Here is a 19,886-nt window from a genome sequence, read left to right on the forward strand (position 1 = left end):
AGTCGGCAATGTGACGTGGCGGTGAAAAAAGCCAAGGCGGTCTTGGGATGTATTAGGCGCGGTATATCTAGTAGAGATAGGGAGGTCCTGCTTCCGTTGTATAAGGCGCTGGTGAGACCTCATTTGGAGTACTGTGTGCAGTTCTGGTCTCCAATGTTTAAAAAAGATGAACTCAAACTGGAACGGGTGCAGAGAAGGGCGACTAAGATGATCAGAGGAATGGAAAACCTGTCGTATGAAAAGAGATTAGAGGAGCTTGGGTTGTTTAGTCTGACAAAGCGAAGGCTGAGGGGGGATATGATTGCTATCTTTAAATATATCAGAGGGGTTAATACAAGGGAGGGAGAGGAATTATTCCAGTTTAGTACTAATGTGGACACGAGAACGAATGGATACAAACTGGCCGGGGGGAAGTTTAGGCTTGAAATTAGACGAAGGTTTCTGACCATCAGAGGGGTGAAATATTGGAACGGCCTTCCGAGGGAAACGGTGGGGGCGACGGACCTGTCTGGTTTTAAGATTAAGTTGGATAAGTTTATGGAGGGAATGGTTTAATGATAAAACATAGTAGCCAAGGAAAACCAAGCAATGGTACATGAACAGCATAATTGCCAACAAGGGTCAGGCTAGAGACTCTTGCCTATATGCTCGGGGTATTACTGATCGCCATATTTGGGGTCGGGAAGGAATTTTCCTCCAGGGTAGATTGGCTGAGCCTCTGGAGGTTTTTCGCCTTCCTCCGCAGCATGGGGCAGGGATCACTAGCAGGAGGGTCTCTGCCGATTGAAGTCACTAAAACACAGGATTGGGGACTTCAACGGTAGAGTCCAGGGAAGGGTCTTGCGGCCTGCAGCATGCAGGGGGTCAGACCAGATGATCATAATGGTCCCTTCTGACCTTAATGTCTATGAGTCTATCTGGAACTTATACTTCCCCTTTCAAGTGTTCACCAGCCACAAGAAGTAGGAGTACGTATGGTCTGTGAAGGCCCTTAAATAATGCCAGATCCGATAGACACTCCCTTTTTGAATTTACACTATCTGCAATGGCAAGTCTGATGCACTCTCCCACAAAGGAGAGGACCTTCAGCTCCCTCCACTATCTTTAAGCCCCACCCCTTTGCCAGTGTGCTTGTGAATACTGACATTGTAGCTCTTGTGAGATAATTGCTACCTAATGACACTTTTGTAGTAAAACAGATGTCACTCAGTGCTGACTTCAGCCCGAACTTCTCCATTAAAAATGGGGTACTCTCATTTAGAGACCATGTTTGTGTCCCAGATGGTCTGCCTCATCTCACAATCCTCCGACTGTGCTATGACTTACCAGACACTTTGGGCAGGGGGAAAGAATAAAACTGATTTTGCGGTATTTCTGGTGGCCATTAGGTCCTCCACTGACTTTTGCAAGGTATGTTGCCGGATAAAGGTCCCTCACATTAAACCTCTGGATGTCTTGGTCCCACTACCTACTCCTTGCCAGCCCTGGGAGTCCATCTCTATGGACCTCATTATAGACCTGCCCTGTTCCCAAGGCCACTCAGCCATATTAGTAGTCATGGATTTGCTGTCTAAGATGTCCCATTTTGTGCTCTGTTGGAAGATCTCAACCGTAGAAATTATGTTTGTTCTTTGATCACTTCATCATGATTCATGGATTACCTTCTAACATCACATCTGTGGACTGCAATTCATGTGGACTGCAGTTCATTTTCCATTTCTGGCAAGAGTTATTCTGCCTCTTAGATGCTGACCTGCTCCTTTCCACGACATTTTCACAACAAATGGACAGACAGTTGGAATAAATGAATCAAAATTTGGAGCAGTACCTGCAGTACCTGATTTATTAATTACCACCAGGGTGACTGGCTCCACCTTTTACTCTTTTCAGACTTCACTTGCAACAGCTTCAATAGCAAATCTACCCATTAGAGCCCTTTCTTTTCCAACCATCACTTTCACACCCTGTTCCACTCATTTCTGCCACATTTCCCCTGGATCCTTGACTGTTCGGGAATTAGGCACAAGAAAAGCTGCCTAGAAAGTGAAAAGTCTGCTTTTGTGCCTGGACATTTGTTTTTGTTTTGTTTTCCTATAGATGTGAACAGTATATTTTCCCCCTATTTGTCTACAAAGATGAATGACATATCTTCAAAACAGTGTGCACCACTTAAGAAATACACTTTTGAACATAACACACAAATGGCCCAAAATAACTTGTTTTGAAATAGTGCCCATAACATATGGCACCCAGCTACCCGAAAATAGGCTGTGTTGATCCTTAAATACAATTAAAAGAATAACAGCATCAATTCCATAATCAGCCACCCAGAAAAAACTAACTATATAAAATCCCCTAGAGACACAGTAGGAAACAGACAGGGATGGGTATAACTCAAATCATTCTGGAGTCTGGCAAGTCCTCATTAATAATACAAATTAGAATAATGTCAGGAATATCTACTGTTACAGAAAATAATTTGTGGATTTCAAGTGGCACCTGTTGTCAGTTGTTGGCATGTGTGTTCTCTTTGTGTGCTGCACCGGCTCTGGCCAGGAAGTCAGTACAGCAGATTTTGATCAGACTGCCAAGGAAAACCACAGACTCGGTTCAGTAGCAAAGTTTTTCCAGGCATTTTCCAGGGTATTCCAAATAACTATTTGGAAGCTTTCAATCTCATGGTTTAAACTTTCCCTGTTCAAATGTCAGCAGACTAGAGATGAAAGGATCATGCCCAACATCCAGTATTTATAGCTCTTTGGAAGGCTGACAAGCTTTAAATGTCCAGCACTTCTGCAAATCAGACTACAGGATCTCAGGTTAGGCACAAGTGGGTGGCTTAGAAGTTGTTCAAGAAATTCACACAAACTGTTTAGCATTTTACATCCAGATGCTCAGGCTTTTTGGCATTAATGAGGGTATCCTGGACTCTGCTAGGGATCTTTGGCAGTCCCCAGCCTCCATCTCTGCCAGCAGACTGCAGATACCAAGTCCCTCTGAAAGGATTTGGTATTTTTATAGTTGCCCTGTTTGAGGTTCATCATTAGTAATGGCTGCAAATGAAAAATATAGGCAGCATGGACCACTGAAATGCACCCCAAAAGAGAAGAATCCTGAAAATATACCTTTTTGATTAGTTTGCAAGTCAAAATCACCAGCTTTCAGGCTTTACTAGCAAACTACAACTACCTCAGTAGGGTCGAGTTTCCCAATTTGTGGATAAAGTTCCTATAAAAGCCTAAGGAAGAACTTATAGTTCCATTCTTCAAAGGCCAATAAATCTCCAGTTCAGTTCTACAAGCAGCACTTGATGCCATCAATATGGCTACAAGATCAGTTGCAACTAGTGTCACATGCAGAGAACATTTTGATGGATTTTTCTCTCCTATCCCACAAGAGGGCCAAAGGAGGACAGAGGATTTACCTTTTGAAGGATATGATCTGTTTAGCTCTAAGACTGATGAGGCATTGCACTCACTGCACGATTCAGGGGCAGCTCTTCAGTCTCTAGGTCTATATACTCCAACACAATGGCTAAAGCAATTTAAGCCTCAAGCAGCCTCCAGATCCATCCTCTTCTTATTTTTTTATCATGTGAGCTCTGCCGAAACTTCCAAGGAGAGATCTTGCTATCAAAAAAGGAAGAGTTCTACTTTTTCCTCATAACATTTGTGATAGACCCAGACCAGTTGGGAATAGCAGAGTAGCAGAAGGGAGATATATTGGCCACTGGATAAGTAGTTTTCTGTTCCCTGAGTGACCAGAGCAGGGACTGCTCCAGGCTAATAGACCACCTGACTCCAATTAACCTGCTAAGAGTCAGGTGAGGCAGTTAAGCACCTGACTCAAATTAAGGCTCCTCTGATGCTATAAAAGGGCTCACTCCAGTCAAGCCAGGGGGAGCCAGAGGAGAGGAAGTGTGTGAGAGGAACTAGGAGCAAGAGGTGTGCAAGAAGCTGAGAGTGAGTAGGCGTACTGCTGGAGGACTGAGAAGTACAAGCGTTATCAGACATCAGGAGGAAGGTCCGGTGGTGAGGACAAAGAAGGTGTTGGGAGGAGGCCATGGGGAAGTAGCCCAGGGAGTTGTAGGTGTCGTGCAACTGTACCAGCAGACACTCTAAACAGCTGCAGTCCACAGAGCCCTGGGCTGGAACCCAGAGTAGAGGGCGGGCCCAGGTTCCCCCCATACCTCCCAACTCCTGATCAAACACAGGGGGAATTGACCTGGACTATAGCTTCTACCAGAGGGGAAGGTCTCTGGACTGTTTCCTGACCCACAGGGTGAATCTGTGAAGTGAGCAAATCCGCCAATAAGCGCAGGACCCACCAAGGTAGAGGAGGAACTTTGTCACACATTGTACACTGTGCCTAGCCAGAGGCAGCAAATTTGATGCTGCACTGGAGAGTTCTGGACTATTTTGCAAGGATTTTTTTGCCTTGTCGCCTTCATTTGGTATCCACCATTCTTGCATCCTGGAATTCATTTCAAAAGAGCTATCTCAACCAATTTCAGTCTCTGCCTCCATCCAACTCCTTCAATCTTATCCCATTTCAGGGACCACTCTTACAAGAACCAGGTACAAAATGAGGTGAAAACTCTGCTGCATCTGGATTAGATAGAGATTGTGGCCCCAAATTCTGGGGCAGAGTATTTTCTTCTCTGTAACTCCTAATTCCAAAGAGAAAAGGAGGTTGATGTCCTATTCTGATCTCAGGTGACTCAACAAGTTGATTTGTCACCTCAGGTTCCAGTTGAGTATTTTCACTTCCATAACCCCATCCATAGAATCCCCTAGATTGGTTCACTACTCTCGACTTGCAAGACATGTATTCCCTGTGACAGGGTGTATAAAGTCCACAGGAGGACTGAAGGGGCTAAAGAACAACTTTCAGCCCAGATGATTCCACCCAGCCACACCTGTAGAAAATGCTCCAGATGGAGGTGGAGTTTAAAAGGAAGCCAGACAGCTCAGAAGGGCTGACATGGCCAAGAAGAAGGCTATCCTCTGGGAGCTCCTGAGAAGGGATGCTGCAGCAGCTCCTCTGGGAAAAGAGAAGCCTATCTGCTGAGCCCAGAAAGACTAAAGAAAATACCTTTTCTTCAGTAACTCTGCTGCAGACTGCAAAGCTTAGACTATAGAGTGGGTGGTAGGAAGTGGCCCAAGGAGGGCAGCCTAAGTGCCTTGCCTTTGGTAATCCTCACAGGGCCCTAGTCAGAGCACAATGGAAGTGGGAGGGCCCAGGCTCCCATACCAACCCCCTTCTGCATTTAAGAGGAACCGACCCCCTGAAACACTAGAATACTCTTCCATCCAGTGCCAACAATCACAATTTGGTGGAGAATGTGGGCAGTCACCGAGGAGGAGGAGAAACAACAATCACCATGGGAAATTGTTGAAGTGGCTGATGGACATCCAGCAACAAAAGGTGGCCCAACAGCAGCAGCAGAACCAGATGTTCCAGCAAATAGCTGCCCAACTACAACAGCAAGCAGCACAGCAACAGCAGCTCATTTGGGAGTTGGCGACACAACAGCAGGAACAGCAACAATGCCTGGTTAAACAGGTGGCAGCCATTTTATCACCCCAAGAAGCAAATGCAAACATGATGGCTGGGATCCCGAGTCCTATCAATGTTATGTAACTCTCAGTGAAATTCACGAAAATGGAGTGTGGGGATGACCCCAAAGCTTTCCTGGTTACTTTCAAGAGGGCCACCACAGCAGCTTGTTAGCCCAGTGCTCAGATGGCCATCTTATTGGTGCCATATCTTACTGGACCTACACAAGCTGCATACAAGAACCTTAATACCACAGAAGCCCAAGATTATGCCAAGGTGAAGTATCATGGCAGAAACCCACCAGTAACACTTCTGTTGGGAAAGATGGGGGCCCAACCTCATGCAGTGGCCTGGAGCCTTAAGGAACACTGTTGGTGGTGGCGCCAGCCTGACAAATAGACAGGGGAGCAGGTGACCAAATAAGTGGTGCTGGAACAGTTTATGCAGGTTCTCCCAGTTGGGAGGGGAGAGGGGGAGCGAAAGTGGGCGCTACAACCTTTGCCTGAGACGTTGCTGAGGCAATCTGGTTGACAGAAAATTATTTGACAGCCACAGGCCCAATGGCAGGGACACCCAAGACAAAAGATGCTTGCCCTAGAGGAGCAGTCACTGCAGACATCCAGGCCCACTGAGGGGGGCAAGCATGAGGGATTGAATGCCAAGCCTGGCCACCCGGAAGCTTGGTTCCAAGGGGATGAAAGGGCAGAAGGGGAGACCGTTCTCCAGGAAAGACTCCCCACAAGTGCCCCGCCTCCCCCAGAAGGGGTAGGGGGACACCCCCTCAACTGGGACTTGTCTTTTGTGCTGGCAATTTCTGCCAAAATAGCCCCTTCATGGATTGTTCCTACAAGTGGGCATAGGAGGCGGACACCTAAACTACAAAAAAAAGGCCTGGCCAAGACGTTACTCTATGTGTGGATCAAGGGGGGAGAAGTGTCAGCCCTAATAGACTTGGGGAGCAACCAAATACTCCAAATATTCTGGGAGGGGAGATCAAAGAGAGCCTTTGGGGTCCTTTTGGATCCTGCCTATTGGCGCTTCGGGCACAATGCATGGTAGTCCTGGACCTTGACCCCGGCCAGCAAAATCTGAGGGTTACCTTTTCCAGGGTTTTCTCTTGCCCTAATGTTCTCTACAGAGCACTGCATATGCCATCTGTAAGACTCTCCAGTGGAATTTCTTTGGGACTGGAAATGGTACTTGTATTTCCCTGGTTTGGGAATCTTTTGCCACCTAGTATAGTTTTCTCTTCCCTGAGTTTAAAGCGGGGCCAAGACTTCACCAATTGCAGGTCTACCATTTACTATTTATGTTGGTGAGTTGCTTTTATGCCTTGCACAATGTCAGGTCATCTCTTTGTTCGCTTATAAAATCTATGTCTGCCATTCGTAGGTCCAAAACAGGATAAGGTGAGGTCTTCTGTTCCCCTGGTTCTCAGCGCCAGGCAGCGAGGCTCCAGCTGTCAGCACTGCTGGGGCTCACACATTGCCCCCCCCCCACACACACACATATGGGAGGGATAGGGTGACATCGTTCCTGTCTGGCGGTCCCTTCATCCTCAGCCTCTGTCGCTCTGACCTCTGCTAGCTTTCTGTGCGTTTGTGGCTTGAGGGTCCCTCCTTGAGGGCTATTTCCCTTCATGGGTTCGTTGCTTCACAATTTTATGACCGCCCCACAAAATTCTTAGTTCTGGCCCAAAATCACTAGGTATGCCAATGTGGGGTATATTGCGACTATATTATGTCAGGTTTAGAAGACTCCACTAGATTTTCAGATTTTTATACTTTCTCTAAATTTGAATGTTCCTCTTATTTAAATCACAAGAGCTTCTCTCTTTCTTTACAGACACCCACACTTGAAGTTCACTGTTCTATGTTAGGATTATAAAACAAAAGCCAAAGAAGCAATGGCTGATTTTTCACAGTAGACGTACTAAGTCAAGGAGGTGTTTCACTGTTTTCTAAGACTCTATGCCCAGGACTTAATAATGTTTCCTGAATTTTTATTACATTTTATTTCCCCTGTTTCATTTGAGGATTAATAAATGTAGTCAAGGTACAAGACAGTGTCCTAGTGGATTTTAGGATTTCTTTTTTTATAGAAAGAAGGAATTGCATAAAGTCACTGAGATTATCATCTGCCTAATTATACAGTGCTATCATAACCCAGAATTTTGGGGATTTAAATTAAATCTTTCTATCATAAAAAAACAAGAACAATATTAACAATTTATCTTCACTAGCCTCATTTCCCCCAACCCCAATCAAGAATATGTTAAAAATAAATAAACACAGAGAAAAAAAGAGAGAGAGAGAAACAGTTAACTATATCCCAAAAATGTGTCAAGGTACAGATCTTTCCACCAATAAACTTCTTGTAAAGCCCAGAACTTCACAATAAAGTTGACCTGTGTTATGTTGACTTACAACCACCCCAATAATTACTAAAAAGAAGAACAGGAGTACTTGTGGCACCTTAGAGACTAACAAATTTATTAGAGCATAAGCTTTCGTGGACTACAGCCCACTTCTTCGGATGCATCCGAAGAAGTGGGCTGTAGTCCATGAAAGCTTATGCTCTAATAAATTTGTTAGTCTCTAAGGTGCCACAAGTACTCCTGTTCTTCTTTTTGCGAATACAGACTAACACGGCTGCTACTCTGAAACCACCCAATAATTACTGTGTTTTTTCTTGTCTGCACTACCCTCCTTCTCTCTGTGGTGCGTGTCCTCACCACAAGTGTTTTCACTAACTTAAGAGGGGCAGTGTGTGTGTGTTTGAGGGATGGGGGGCAAGAGCTCAGGCTCTCAGCTCAGCACTGAGCTCCAGCTGGGAGCTCAATCAGCTCTGCGCTCCCTGCAGATCTCCCAGCTGGAACCCTGTTGCAGCCCAGCTACCGCCTGGGCTCCCCACAGTAGGGTGCTACAAGTGGAGCAGGGAGCTGAAAGCTCTGGCGGCAGTCAGGAGCTCCATGTGGAGCAGGGAGCTGAGAGCCCGGGCGGTAGCTGGACTCGTGCTGGGAGCTCTGCAGGGAGCTCACAGCCCAGGTTCTCAGTGCCAGGCAGCGAGGCTCCAGCTGTCAGCACTGCTGGGGCTCACACATTGCCCCCCCCCCCCCCACACACACACACATATGGTTCAGTTTCAAACCAGGGAACCTACCAGCAGTGAAATTGACATTTTTGTCAATTTCATGACTCCAGCTGTCAGCCACCCTGGCAGCCAAGACCTGATGAAAGTAACACACATTGTCTATACACTGCCTTGCCCAAACGATGTCAAACTAAGCCTTATGCCTCTCGTCGAGCTGGATTTACTAGATCAGCTTAGCGGGCAAGTTACAGCAGTGGTAGGCATAGGTGCCAACTCTGTGGGTGCTCTGGGGCTGGAGCATCCACAGAAAAAAAAATAGTGGGTGCTCAGCACCCACCAGCCACCCACCGATCAGCTGTTCAGCAGACCCCGCTGATCAACTCCTTCCTGTCCCCACAGCGCCTCCCGCCCACCGCCAATCAGTTTCAACGGTGGGCAGGAGGTGCTGGGAGAGAGAGGGAGAAGCAGGGGCAAGGCCTTTGGGGAGAGGGCAAAGCGGGAGCAGGAAAAGGCAGGGTGAGGGTGGGGCCTTGGGGGAAGGGGAAGAGTGGGGGGCAGGGCCTCAGGGCAGAGCAGGCATGGAGCACCCCGAGGGTAAGCTGAAAGTCCGCGCCTGTGGCGGTAGGAACACTGTAGTTTGCATGCTTACATTGTTAGGTAGACGTAAGGCATGTAATGTCAACTTAGCTTTCTAGTGTAGACATGCCCTCATGAGTATCTGTCAAGACAGACAAGGTGAGTGAGGTAATATCTTTTGTTGGACCAATTTCTATTGGTGAAAAAAACAAGCTTTTCAGCTACACAGAGCTCCTCTTCTTCAGAATTTAACTCTGCATCTCAGCAGTTCAGAAACAATAGGCATCAACCCTCCTTTTCTCTGTCCTTCCTTAAGTAGCACAAAGTGTGCTTGTTTAAACCCATCCTTATCTTCTGATATGCAAAGAACACAGAGTGACTGAATTCATAGCTATTGGAAGTACAGTAGATCAGATCTTCCTGTTTATTGATTTGTAAAGAACAGCCTCATAGTGGTTTGGCAGCTCTGAGTCAGAGAAAAGAAAGAAGCTTTTCAGCAGATAGAAGGAGGAGTGCTGGGTAACATTAAAGAGGGTCTTGTAGTAGCCATTGTTCTTTGATGTGCAGTCAAATTGGATGTGACTGGAGTCAAGGTCAGGATGCTATGGAAATGCTGTGAATATGGTGGGGGATTAGAGAAGTGTTGTTTTATTAAGTATTGTATGTATGCATGCTTATTAAATACAGAAAATTACCCTCCTCTCTTCATGAAAACCATCACTGGTGGAGCAAATTTTTAACCCCCTGACTTGATTACTTTGCTGCTGCACTAAAAGCAGCTGCTTGAATGAGATTATCTTATTCTATTCCTTCCTTCACTACTATTTTTTCCTCAGAATCTCAGCCAGGTTCAGCCATCTTTTTTCAAGAATTGTCTTAGCTCTTTGTTTATTGCATCTCATTTGTTTTTCAGTTAATGACCCCAACCCTACTTTCTCACATTAATAACTATTTTAAATTGCCGCTATGTATCCTTCGTAATTTGCCTGTGTTTGAATACTGGGAAGCAGAATTGTGTAATTAGTGTCTAAGCATTATGCTGCCTGTGCCCTCACATGCTTAGAAGAGGGATATTACTCTGACCTTAGAAGATTTTTCTGCTGGTGATATATTTTAAATGAATAATAATGTATAGAAGGTAAGCTTAAATGTAAACGTTTTAACTCAGTCAGTGGAATGGGTGAGAACTACCTGACCTCCCCCTCCATCTCTTCTGTTACTGATCTGAAAATAGAAAATGAAATAATTTGAAACAATGCAGCATAGTGAAATCCCCCAGCATCTGCAGCCATGTTCTTGCTATCATGTAAGGTGTTTTAATATTTGTTTGTGTTTTATCTATAGTGAAGCAGCTCAAGAAACTCTGGTGAGGAGATATTTTATTTTCCTTTAATAAAAACAGATCTTTTTTTTTCCTCTTCATTTTATATTGTGAACCTAGTATCTGGTTGACATTATGGATTTTGACGAAGATATCCCTGATGAAGCGGGAAGGGGGGAGATCTGAATGCTGTTTCTTCCACTATAATATTAATTATTCCCTTTCAAAATAGCACATGAAATTGTAGAGTCATTTTAATGGCAGTATAATTTTACTTAATAATAGTGGTAATAGAAGCTACTGTTCATTTGCATGAGCATCAGAGACAGTAAAGGAAGTCCTTTTTCCCAGAAAGAATAAAATGTCATTTTAGAAAGTGGAGAGGTGAAACTAAGTGTGCTGAGAAAAGACAGAAAAAATAATTACCTATTTATTCCCTTATTATTCTATGTCTTGCAAATTAATTTGAGATTTCTAAAGAGATCTGCCTGGAAATAACAGTAGGGGAGGTCATGCCCCCAGGAGTTTAGTTGATATAATGTGTCTGAAATGGCATATTCTTTTTTTCTAACTTGCTAGTTTTATTGAATTTTCAAATAATATTGGCATTGATGTCTCACGATTTTTGTCTGTTTTTTTTTTTTTTCATGAACACACAAGCAACTGGTCCCTGTGTCTTCTGAGCCAGTATTGATTCATTAGCTCACAGAGCAATTCTGCTGAATGCTTTATATGCAATCTCGTCCAGACTTTTTAGGAAAATATTAAAGTAATTCCTTCATGGAATGAGAGATTCATTAAACTAGAAGAGGTTAAAGGATTCTAACTGAACCCACAACTCTGTAATAAACCTCTTGAGGCACCTCCCCATCAAACCTGGTGGGAATATATATGATTGGAACATGAAATAAAGCAGCTGTTCTCAAACTGTAGGTCAGGACACCAAAGTGGGTTGCAGTCCCATTTTAATGGGGTCCCCAGGGCTGGCGTTAGACTTGCTGGGGCCCGGGGCCAAAGCCTGAGCCCCACTGCCCAGGGCCAAAGCCAAAGCCCTCAGGCTTCAGCCCTGGGTGGTGGGGCTAGGGTTACAAGCCCCGCACCTATGGCTGAGCCCTTGGGCTTTGGCTTTGCTTCCCCCCCCCCCCCCCCCCAGGCAGCCGGGCTCCAGCGGATTCAGGCTTTGGTCCCCACTGATGGGGTCGTGTAGTAATTTTTGTTGTCAGAAGGAGGTTGCAGTGCCATGAAGTTGGAGAACCCCTGAAATAAAATATTAAAGAATCCTTTAAAAAACAATCTGTGCAATACATCAGGAGGTGATGAATGGCCTGTATAGAGAGGGTGATTTACAGCTAATTCACTAGTGTAGTAGCACAAGGGGAGCCTTTGTTGTACTCCCATTATGTGGGAGTGTAGGCATTTGTTGTTCTTTTGTGAGTGTGTTCGCACATTCACACACTTATCAAAGCTCCCAAAGCCTGAAGACCAGAAAAGCTAAAGGGGGTTACACAGGCCTTGGCTACACTGGCAATTCACAGCGCTGCACTTGCTGCGCTCAGGGGTGTGAAAAAACACCCCCCCTGAGCGCAGCGAGTGCAGCGCTGTAAAGCACCAGTGTAATCAGCACCTGCAGCGCTGCACGCTCACTCGCAGAGGTGGAGTACTTGCAGTGCTGCGAGAGAGCTCTCGCAGCGCTGGTGGTGCGACTATACTCGCTCTTCACAGCGCGCGGCAGCTGTGAATCCACGAGTGTAGCCAAGGCCATAGTTACATCTTTACAAGCACTGCTGTTTGTGCATACCAGGGAGTTAGAACTAAATGATGGCCAACATCACTTTAAAGAAACAAGGTGGATGAGATCGTATTTTTTTATTTGACCAACTTCTGTTGGTGAAAGAGATCAGCTTTTGAGCTTACACAGAGCTCTTCTTCAGGTCTGTGTAGCTCGAAAGTTGGACTCTACCAACAGAAATTGATCCAATAAAAGATATTACCTCACCCATCTTGTCTCTCTAATATCCTGAGACCAACATGGGTACCACAACTCTGCAAACAACATCACCTGAAATATGTCTGTTTGTTTGTGGGTTTGGGGTTTTGGTGGCGGTTTCGCGGGGCGATGGTGGCAGGCAGGGAGGCGGGATGCAGGGGTTGGTCTAAAAAAGAGATACTTGGTCTCATTTGGTTTTGCATTCGAGGTGAAAGCCATCAAATCAAAAATATGTCCAACTAAAAAAGAGACCAAACAAACAAACAAAGAGGGGGGAGGTAAGGGCTTGTTTACACTTAAAACACTGCAGCGGCACCACTGTAATGCTTCAGTGACAATGATACCTATGCTGACAGGAGCGGTTCTGCTATCAGCTTGGGGTTCAGCTACCCCAAGAGGTGGTAGCTAGGTCAACTGGAGAATCCTCCTGTTGACCTAGTGCTGTCTATGCAGGAGCCTGGGTCAGTTTAACTGTGGATTTTTCACACCCCCTGAGCAATGTAATTATATTGACCTCATTTCCTAGTGTAGACCAGGCCTAAGTAACAGACCCAAGTCCTGCAAATCCTCATTTCTGGAACTGCTATAACTAGAGTTTGTAAGATTCAGCCCCAACAATGGATAAACTGTTCCCAGTAATCATGTGACACGGCTTTGCTTTTTTACTATATATAATCTATTTCTCTGATAAACAACATAAATTCAATTCACTGTGTTGGGATTGGGTAATGGGGAGAGAGAGGAATAACTCCTTTTAATAAATCTCTTCAGATTCACTTATGTTTTAAAAGAAGGAATGAATGCTTTTAAGCACTATAATTTATTTGTGGATTGAACAGAAGCTGTCATATTTCATCTCTCTATAGTTTTACATGGTTACAGTGTTTTTAATTAAGATCACAGTATTTTAATGTCTGCTGCACTGCTGTTGCTCTTTAATTTTCTATCTTATGATTGAAAGAAAACAACTGTAACACAAAATTGTGGACAAAGTACATGATGAAAGAATCGGTCATATTGAAGAGAAAGGAATGTATAATACCATACTTCTGCTTATGGAAGATTTTGGTGTTTGTTTTAAAATCAGAATCAGGCAATAAAGGTGGGGCCTTTTTCTTTAGACCAAATTCTGATAACCCGTACTTACACTGAGTAGCAGTTGACACCACAAGCAGTCTCTCCATTTCTGGTGGCATTACCTGTGGAGAAAGGTACTACTCAATATAAGGAGGGGCATCTGAATCTGACTTTTATCCATCTTGCTGATCATCAACCTTTTGCATAAGGAGCAAGAGCAAAGAAAGTTACTGCTCATCACACACCCAAACTATGCTATTGAAACCCATGAATTTTCATTTGGTTGTTTGATTAAACTGGTACTCCTAGGAGTTGGCTATCTGAAGCAAGAACAGATTAATTTCTCTTTGTCTGCTTAGCAATAAGGCTGTTACCTGTTGAACTGTATGACATTACTTTATGTATTCTTGCATTCAAAAACGGATGTTTTGAGTGAAATGAATACATTTGATTCAGAGAGAAAGTGTTGCTATTTTCATCACAGGCAAATGCACATTTCTGTGGCAAGGTTCAGCCCTGAGCAAGTACATTTAGCTAATATGCAAAAGAAATTATTTTTGTGTGCCAATGAGAAATTGTTCATATAATATTACTTAGCAGATGGGAAGCCTCTTGATGGACCCAAACTTCCTTCCATGAAAGTCAGTGGCAAATCCCTCATTGGCTTAAATTGGAACAGGCACAGGTGCAAGTATGTTGATTATATTTTTAAGTAGTTGTGGTTTGCTCACACATAGCTTTTACTGTGAGCATTAACTCTCTCATTTTATGATTGTTTTAGAGTTTGTAGAAGTCATGGAAAATAACAGTGCACCTTCATTACTCTATCACCAAAACTGTATGTACCATTTGGTATATGAGTATACATACAGTACACTGATACCTTGATAAACAGTACTGTGTGGGTTGGCAGGGATAACTGATGGGATAACTTTTAATTGCTCAATTGATTAGTCTTAGAGAGTAATCAAAGCTTCCCTATGTTTTATTCATCTTTACATTGACAAAATACACCTCTGTAGAGATAGCTATTTCCAGGCTAGCATCCAAGGCTACATATAGTTGTTCAGTTTACAAATCCACCGTGGAGTTTAGTGTGTGTCATTTTGCTGGGTTTACATATTAGACTAAAATTTCAGTTTAACCAAAACTCACCCAGTTCATAGAAATACATGATTTTTTCCAGTTTTATATAATTCTTAGAATTTTATGGCTTCTGTACTGGCAGTGGGCACAAATATCTCGAGGCTCCAAAATCTTTACCCAAAATCACATGCTCAGATTTGTCATTGTCATAGCATAAAAAATGTTGATGTCTACTGTATACCTTGCAGAGCCCTCATTCTCAATAGACTCTTAGGATTGTGTGAGTCAGATTGTGATTTTTATCATCTTTGTTTTTCATTGTCCTTTGTTAATTAAAACTTAAAATGGAATATTGTTTTGTGTATTGATAAGTAAATGCTAATAATGAAGAAAGACCTGGAATGCTTGCATCAAAGACAGGTAGAGCCTTAGGTTTCTATAAAGAACCCTCTCAAAACAAATGAGGGGTCTAAAGAGCAGACACACATTTTTTATTTTCTTCAGCATGGCTCATTTTTTAAAAAAACAATGTGTTATTGAGCTAAAAACCAATATTTGAAATTATGGAGGACTATGATTCATTGAAAGGTCATTGTAAGGTTAAAATAAATAATAATGTTATGCTAAAGGTGGTGTTAGCTTCCACAGGCATATCTTTGATCTGTAGGCAATCATAGACTTCTTGATGCTGGTGGGCATGATAGCCACCCTTCATTCCAGAAAAGTGTAAGAAGCAATTAAGCTCCTTTATAAAGTAAGATAGCTGAAATAATGGGAGCCACTGCCCAAAGCACAGAAGCTGAGTTTTGTGGGCAGAAAGCTTTCTCAGGGGGCTGATTGCAAACACAGGGTGCCTCTGTGTATCTGTGACTTGGAGGAGCCAGAGGCAGTCAGAAGAAGACATAGAAGGCATAAGAAAACTAAGGAGATAGCAAGAGAAGCACTTGCAATGTGACACTGTGAAAACCAAGACAGAGGATTTGGGGGCAGAGTGCTGACTGGAAAGAGACTTGCAACTGTGAAAAAAGAAATTACCTCCTGTTGTTTTAGCCCTACTGTGTTCAGGGAAACAGGACTTTGTACATTATTTGTAAATACCCGGGATTGCATCAAAGAAATACCTGGCTTCTCCTAATGGTAACAAGCCACAAGACCCCAAACATTGGCTAGCCACTCATGTCAAAAGGGTGAACATGCTACTGCCAACACCTACAAAAATTAAAACTGAAAACCTGAATTTCCTTTTTCATCATATATGGTGTTTGTTACCTATTTATATCTCTCTCTCAATTTGGACAACAAAACCGAACTTAATCTGTTCCCCTTTCTGTTTTTCCTGTACTAACATAGTGCTCCATTGTTTGGTTTGCAGACCTTGCAGGGAAATGTTTACATTCAGTTAATCTGCTTCCTATTAGTTATTTTGTTTAAAACATTTCTGAGAATTTACTGTTATTAGCTTTAGGCATTTTTGGTTTCTAAATGCTAAATTTAGACCTAAGCTACCTGACATTGTCCTTTGGATATATAGTACATAAGGTTGTTAGTGAATATCACTCATGTTGTTTGGAATTTTCTGTACAAGATTATCTTACTGACCTCCTGTCCTAGACACTCTGTTTTATACCGAGACACACAGATTTGGGGGTTTTAAAAATTAAACCACAATTCTACAATAGTTGTGTCTTCATGCAATACATCAGCCCAACAAGACACTAAAAACATTTTCTTCAAAGGACAGTACCATACTGAGAAGAAAAGGTCAAGGGGATGGGAGTCAATTGAATTAGAGAACAAAGAATATGCTTGTACCCAAACACTAGTTGATTACCAGCATTGTGGCACTATACGTCTGCAGTTGGCATCTCCATACTAAATGAGATTACTTTCTTTTATACTTATTATTTTTTGACTGTTTGCTCTCAAAAAGTTCATTCGGAGTCATTCAAATTCAGATAATAACAGCAGGGTTTGTTTCCCATTTTAAGGTTTGCAAGAGAGAAAACAAAATCTTTTTTATTATTATTTTGGCTGGTGGCCGTTCAGATGATTTAACAGAAAGGGGTTTATCAGGCTGCTTATTGTGAGCCTGGTCTAATGCCATTTAAATTAGGAGAAAAAACATTGTTGACCTCCCTGGTCTTTGGATTCAACCCGGTAAACTGCAATCAAACCCTTGGTTTATAAATTCTTGCATGAGTGTTCTTTTGTCCTATACAAAACAAAACTCTTTCTTTAATGAAATAGACACCTAACTTTGATTGCTACTTGTTACATGTTTGAGAGGAGAGTCATTTTTCTCTTGTTTTGCTCAGGTGGCCATTGATGAGCGCATCAGACAGTTGCATGAAGCCCACAGGGATTTTGGCCCTACATCTCAGCACTTCCTTTCCAGTAAGTCATTTTTAGTTTCTTGCATAACTTGTGCAGTGCTCGTTAGAAATTAAAACCTCAATTATGTAGCCAGCCCTGCCATTGGTGTCAACTAGGGTTGCTATCTGTTTCCATGTTAAACCCCATTGCAGATGTGTTTAGAACTCAACAGTAAAAAATTAATTGCTGGCTAAAACTTGGTATAGAAGTGTACTGATTTCAATAAACTCCAGTATAGATGGGAAAAGCCTACCAGTATCAGGTCCCCTTACCTCTTTCTCTACCAGCGCAGGATTATTCCTGTATTATACTTGTCCATTCTAGTTTGAAAGCTTCCAGTTGGGAGTTGTTGCTGATTAATTAAATAAAATAGAGTTTCTGATAACTATAATTATTTCAAATTTCTACAGTACCTGAACCCCAAGCTCTTTGTACATTTTCAGTATATACTGACTTTGAATTCATATATACTTTTCTTACATGATCTATAAACATGATCACATAGCTATAGTTTGCATATGTGTGCGCAGTCATAGAATCATAGAAGATTAGGGTTGGAAGAGACCTCAGGAGGTCATCTAGTCAAAGCAGGACCAATCCCAACTAAATCATCCCAGCCAGGGCTTTGTCAAGCCGGGCCTTAAAAACCTCTAAGGATGGAGATTCCACCACTTCCCTAGGTAACCCATTCCAGTGCTTCGTCACTCTCCTAGTGAAATAGTTTTTCCTAATATCCAGCCTAGACCTCCCGCATTGCAACTTCAGACCATTGATCCTTGTTCTGTCATCTGCCACCACTGAAAACAGCCAAGCTCCATCTTCTTTGGAACCCCCCTTCAGGGAGTTGAAGGCTGCTATCAAATTCCCCCTCACTCTTCTCTTCTGCAGATTAAATAAGCCCAGTTCCCTCAGCCTCTCCTCATAAGTCACGTGCCCCAGCCCCCAATCATTTTTGTTGCCCTCCACGGGTCTCTCTGCAATTTGTCCACATCCTTTCTGTAGTTGGGGGCCCAAAACTGAACAGAATACTCCAGATGTGGCCTCACCAGTGCCAAATAGATGGGAATAATCACTTCCGTCGATCCGCTCGCAATGCCCCTACTAATACAGTCCAATATGCTAATACCTTCTTGTCAACAAGGGCACACTGTTGACTCATATCCAGCTTCCCGTCCACTGTAATGCCCAGGTCCTTTTCTGCAGAACTGCCGCTTAGCCAGTCGGTCCCCAGCCTGTAGCAGTGCATGGGATTCTTCCGTCCTAAGTGCAGGACTCTGCACTTGTCCTTGCTGAACCTCATCAAATTTCTTTTGGCCCAATCCTCCAATTTGTCTAGGTCACTCTGGACCCTATCCCTACCCTCCTGCGTATCTACCTCCCCCCCCTCCAGCTTAATGTCATCCGCGAACTTGATGAGGATGCAATCCATCCTATCATCCAGATCATTAATGAAGATGTTGAACAAAACCGGCCCCAGGACTGACCCCTGGGGCACTCTGCTTGATACCAGCTGCCTACTAGACATCGACCCATTGATCACTACCCGTTGAGCCCGACGATCTTGCCAGCTTTCTATCTACCTTATAGTCCATTCATCCAATCCATATTTTTTTAACTTGCTGGCAAGAATACAGTGGGAGACCATATCAAAAGCTTTGCTAAAGTCAAGATATATCACGTCCACCACTTTCCCCATATCCAAGAGCCAGTTATCTCATTGTAGAAGGCAATCAGGTTGGTCAGGCATGACTTGCCCTTGGTGAATCCACATTGACTGTTCCTGATCACCTTCCTCTCCTCCAAGTGCTTCAAAATGGATTAGTTAAGGAGCTGCTCCATGATTTTTCCAGGGACTGAGGTGAGGCTGACCAGTCTGTAGTTCCCCAGATTCTCCTTCTTCCCTTTTTTAAAGATGGCCACTATATTTGCCTTTTTCTAGTCATCCGGGACCTCCCCTGATCACCACGAGTTTTCAAAGATAATGGCCAATGGCTCTGCAGTCACATCAGCCAACTCCCTCAGCTCCCTGGGATGCATTGCATCCGGCCCTATGAAGTTGTGCATGTCCAACTTTTCTAAATAGTCCTTAACCTGTTCTTTCACCACTGAGGGCTGCTCACCTCCTCCCCATACTGTGCTGCCCAGTGAAGCAGTCTGGGAGCTGACCTTGTCTGTGAAGACCAAGGCAAAAAAAGCATTGGGTACTTTTTCCACATCCTCTGTCACTAGGTTGCCTCTCCCATTCAGTAAGGGTCCCACACTTTCCCTGACTTCTTTCTTGTTGCTACCATACCTGTAGAAACCCTTCTTGTTACCCTTCACATACCTTGCAAGCTGCAACTCCAATTGTGCTTTGGCTTTCCTGATTACACCCATGCCTGCTCCAGCAATATTTTTATACTTCTCCCTAGTCATCTGTCCAAGTTTCCACTTCTTGTAAGCTTCCTTTTTGTGTTTAATCTCACAGAAGATTTCTCTGTTAAGCCAAGCTGGTCACCTGCCATATGTGCTATTCTTTCTGCACATTGGGATAGTTTGTTCCTGCGCCCTCAATAAAGCTTCTTTAAAATACAGTCAGCTCTCCTGGACTCCTTTCCCCCTCCTATTAGTCTCCCAGGTGATCCTGCCTATCAGTTCCCTGAAGGAGTCAAAGTCTGCTTTTCTGAAGTCCAGGGTCCGTATTCTGCTGCTCTCCTTTCTTCCTTTTATCAGGATCCTGAACTCGATCATTCCATGGTCAATGCTGCCCAGGTTGCCACCCTACCTTTTACTTCCCCTACCAATTCTTCCCTGTTTGTGAGCAGCAGGTAAGAG

At 43.6% G+C, this 19,886-nt stretch overlaps 1 protein-coding gene across 10 annotated transcripts in view; it reads left to right on the forward strand.

Moving 5' to 3' along the window:
- Positions 1 to 19,886, forward strand: part of DMD (dystrophin) — a 2,004,766-nt gene that overhangs the window by 1,808,011 nt on the left and 176,869 nt on the right. For all 10 annotated transcript variants that reach the window (XM_054005916.1, XM_054005912.1, XM_054005914.1 and 7 more), the window contains one exon: positions 17,015 to 17,093. In XM_054005916.1, the coding sequence (XP_053861891.1) occupies positions 17,015 to 17,093 (79 nt within the window). The remainder of the gene's footprint in view (positions 1 to 17,014; positions 17,094 to 19,886) is intronic.

This window comes from Malaclemys terrapin, chromosome 1, assembly GCF_027887155.1.
Source record: "Malaclemys terrapin pileata isolate rMalTer1 chromosome 1, rMalTer1.hap1, whole genome shotgun sequence".
NCBI lineage: Eukaryota > Metazoa > Chordata > Testudines > Emydidae > Malaclemys > Malaclemys terrapin.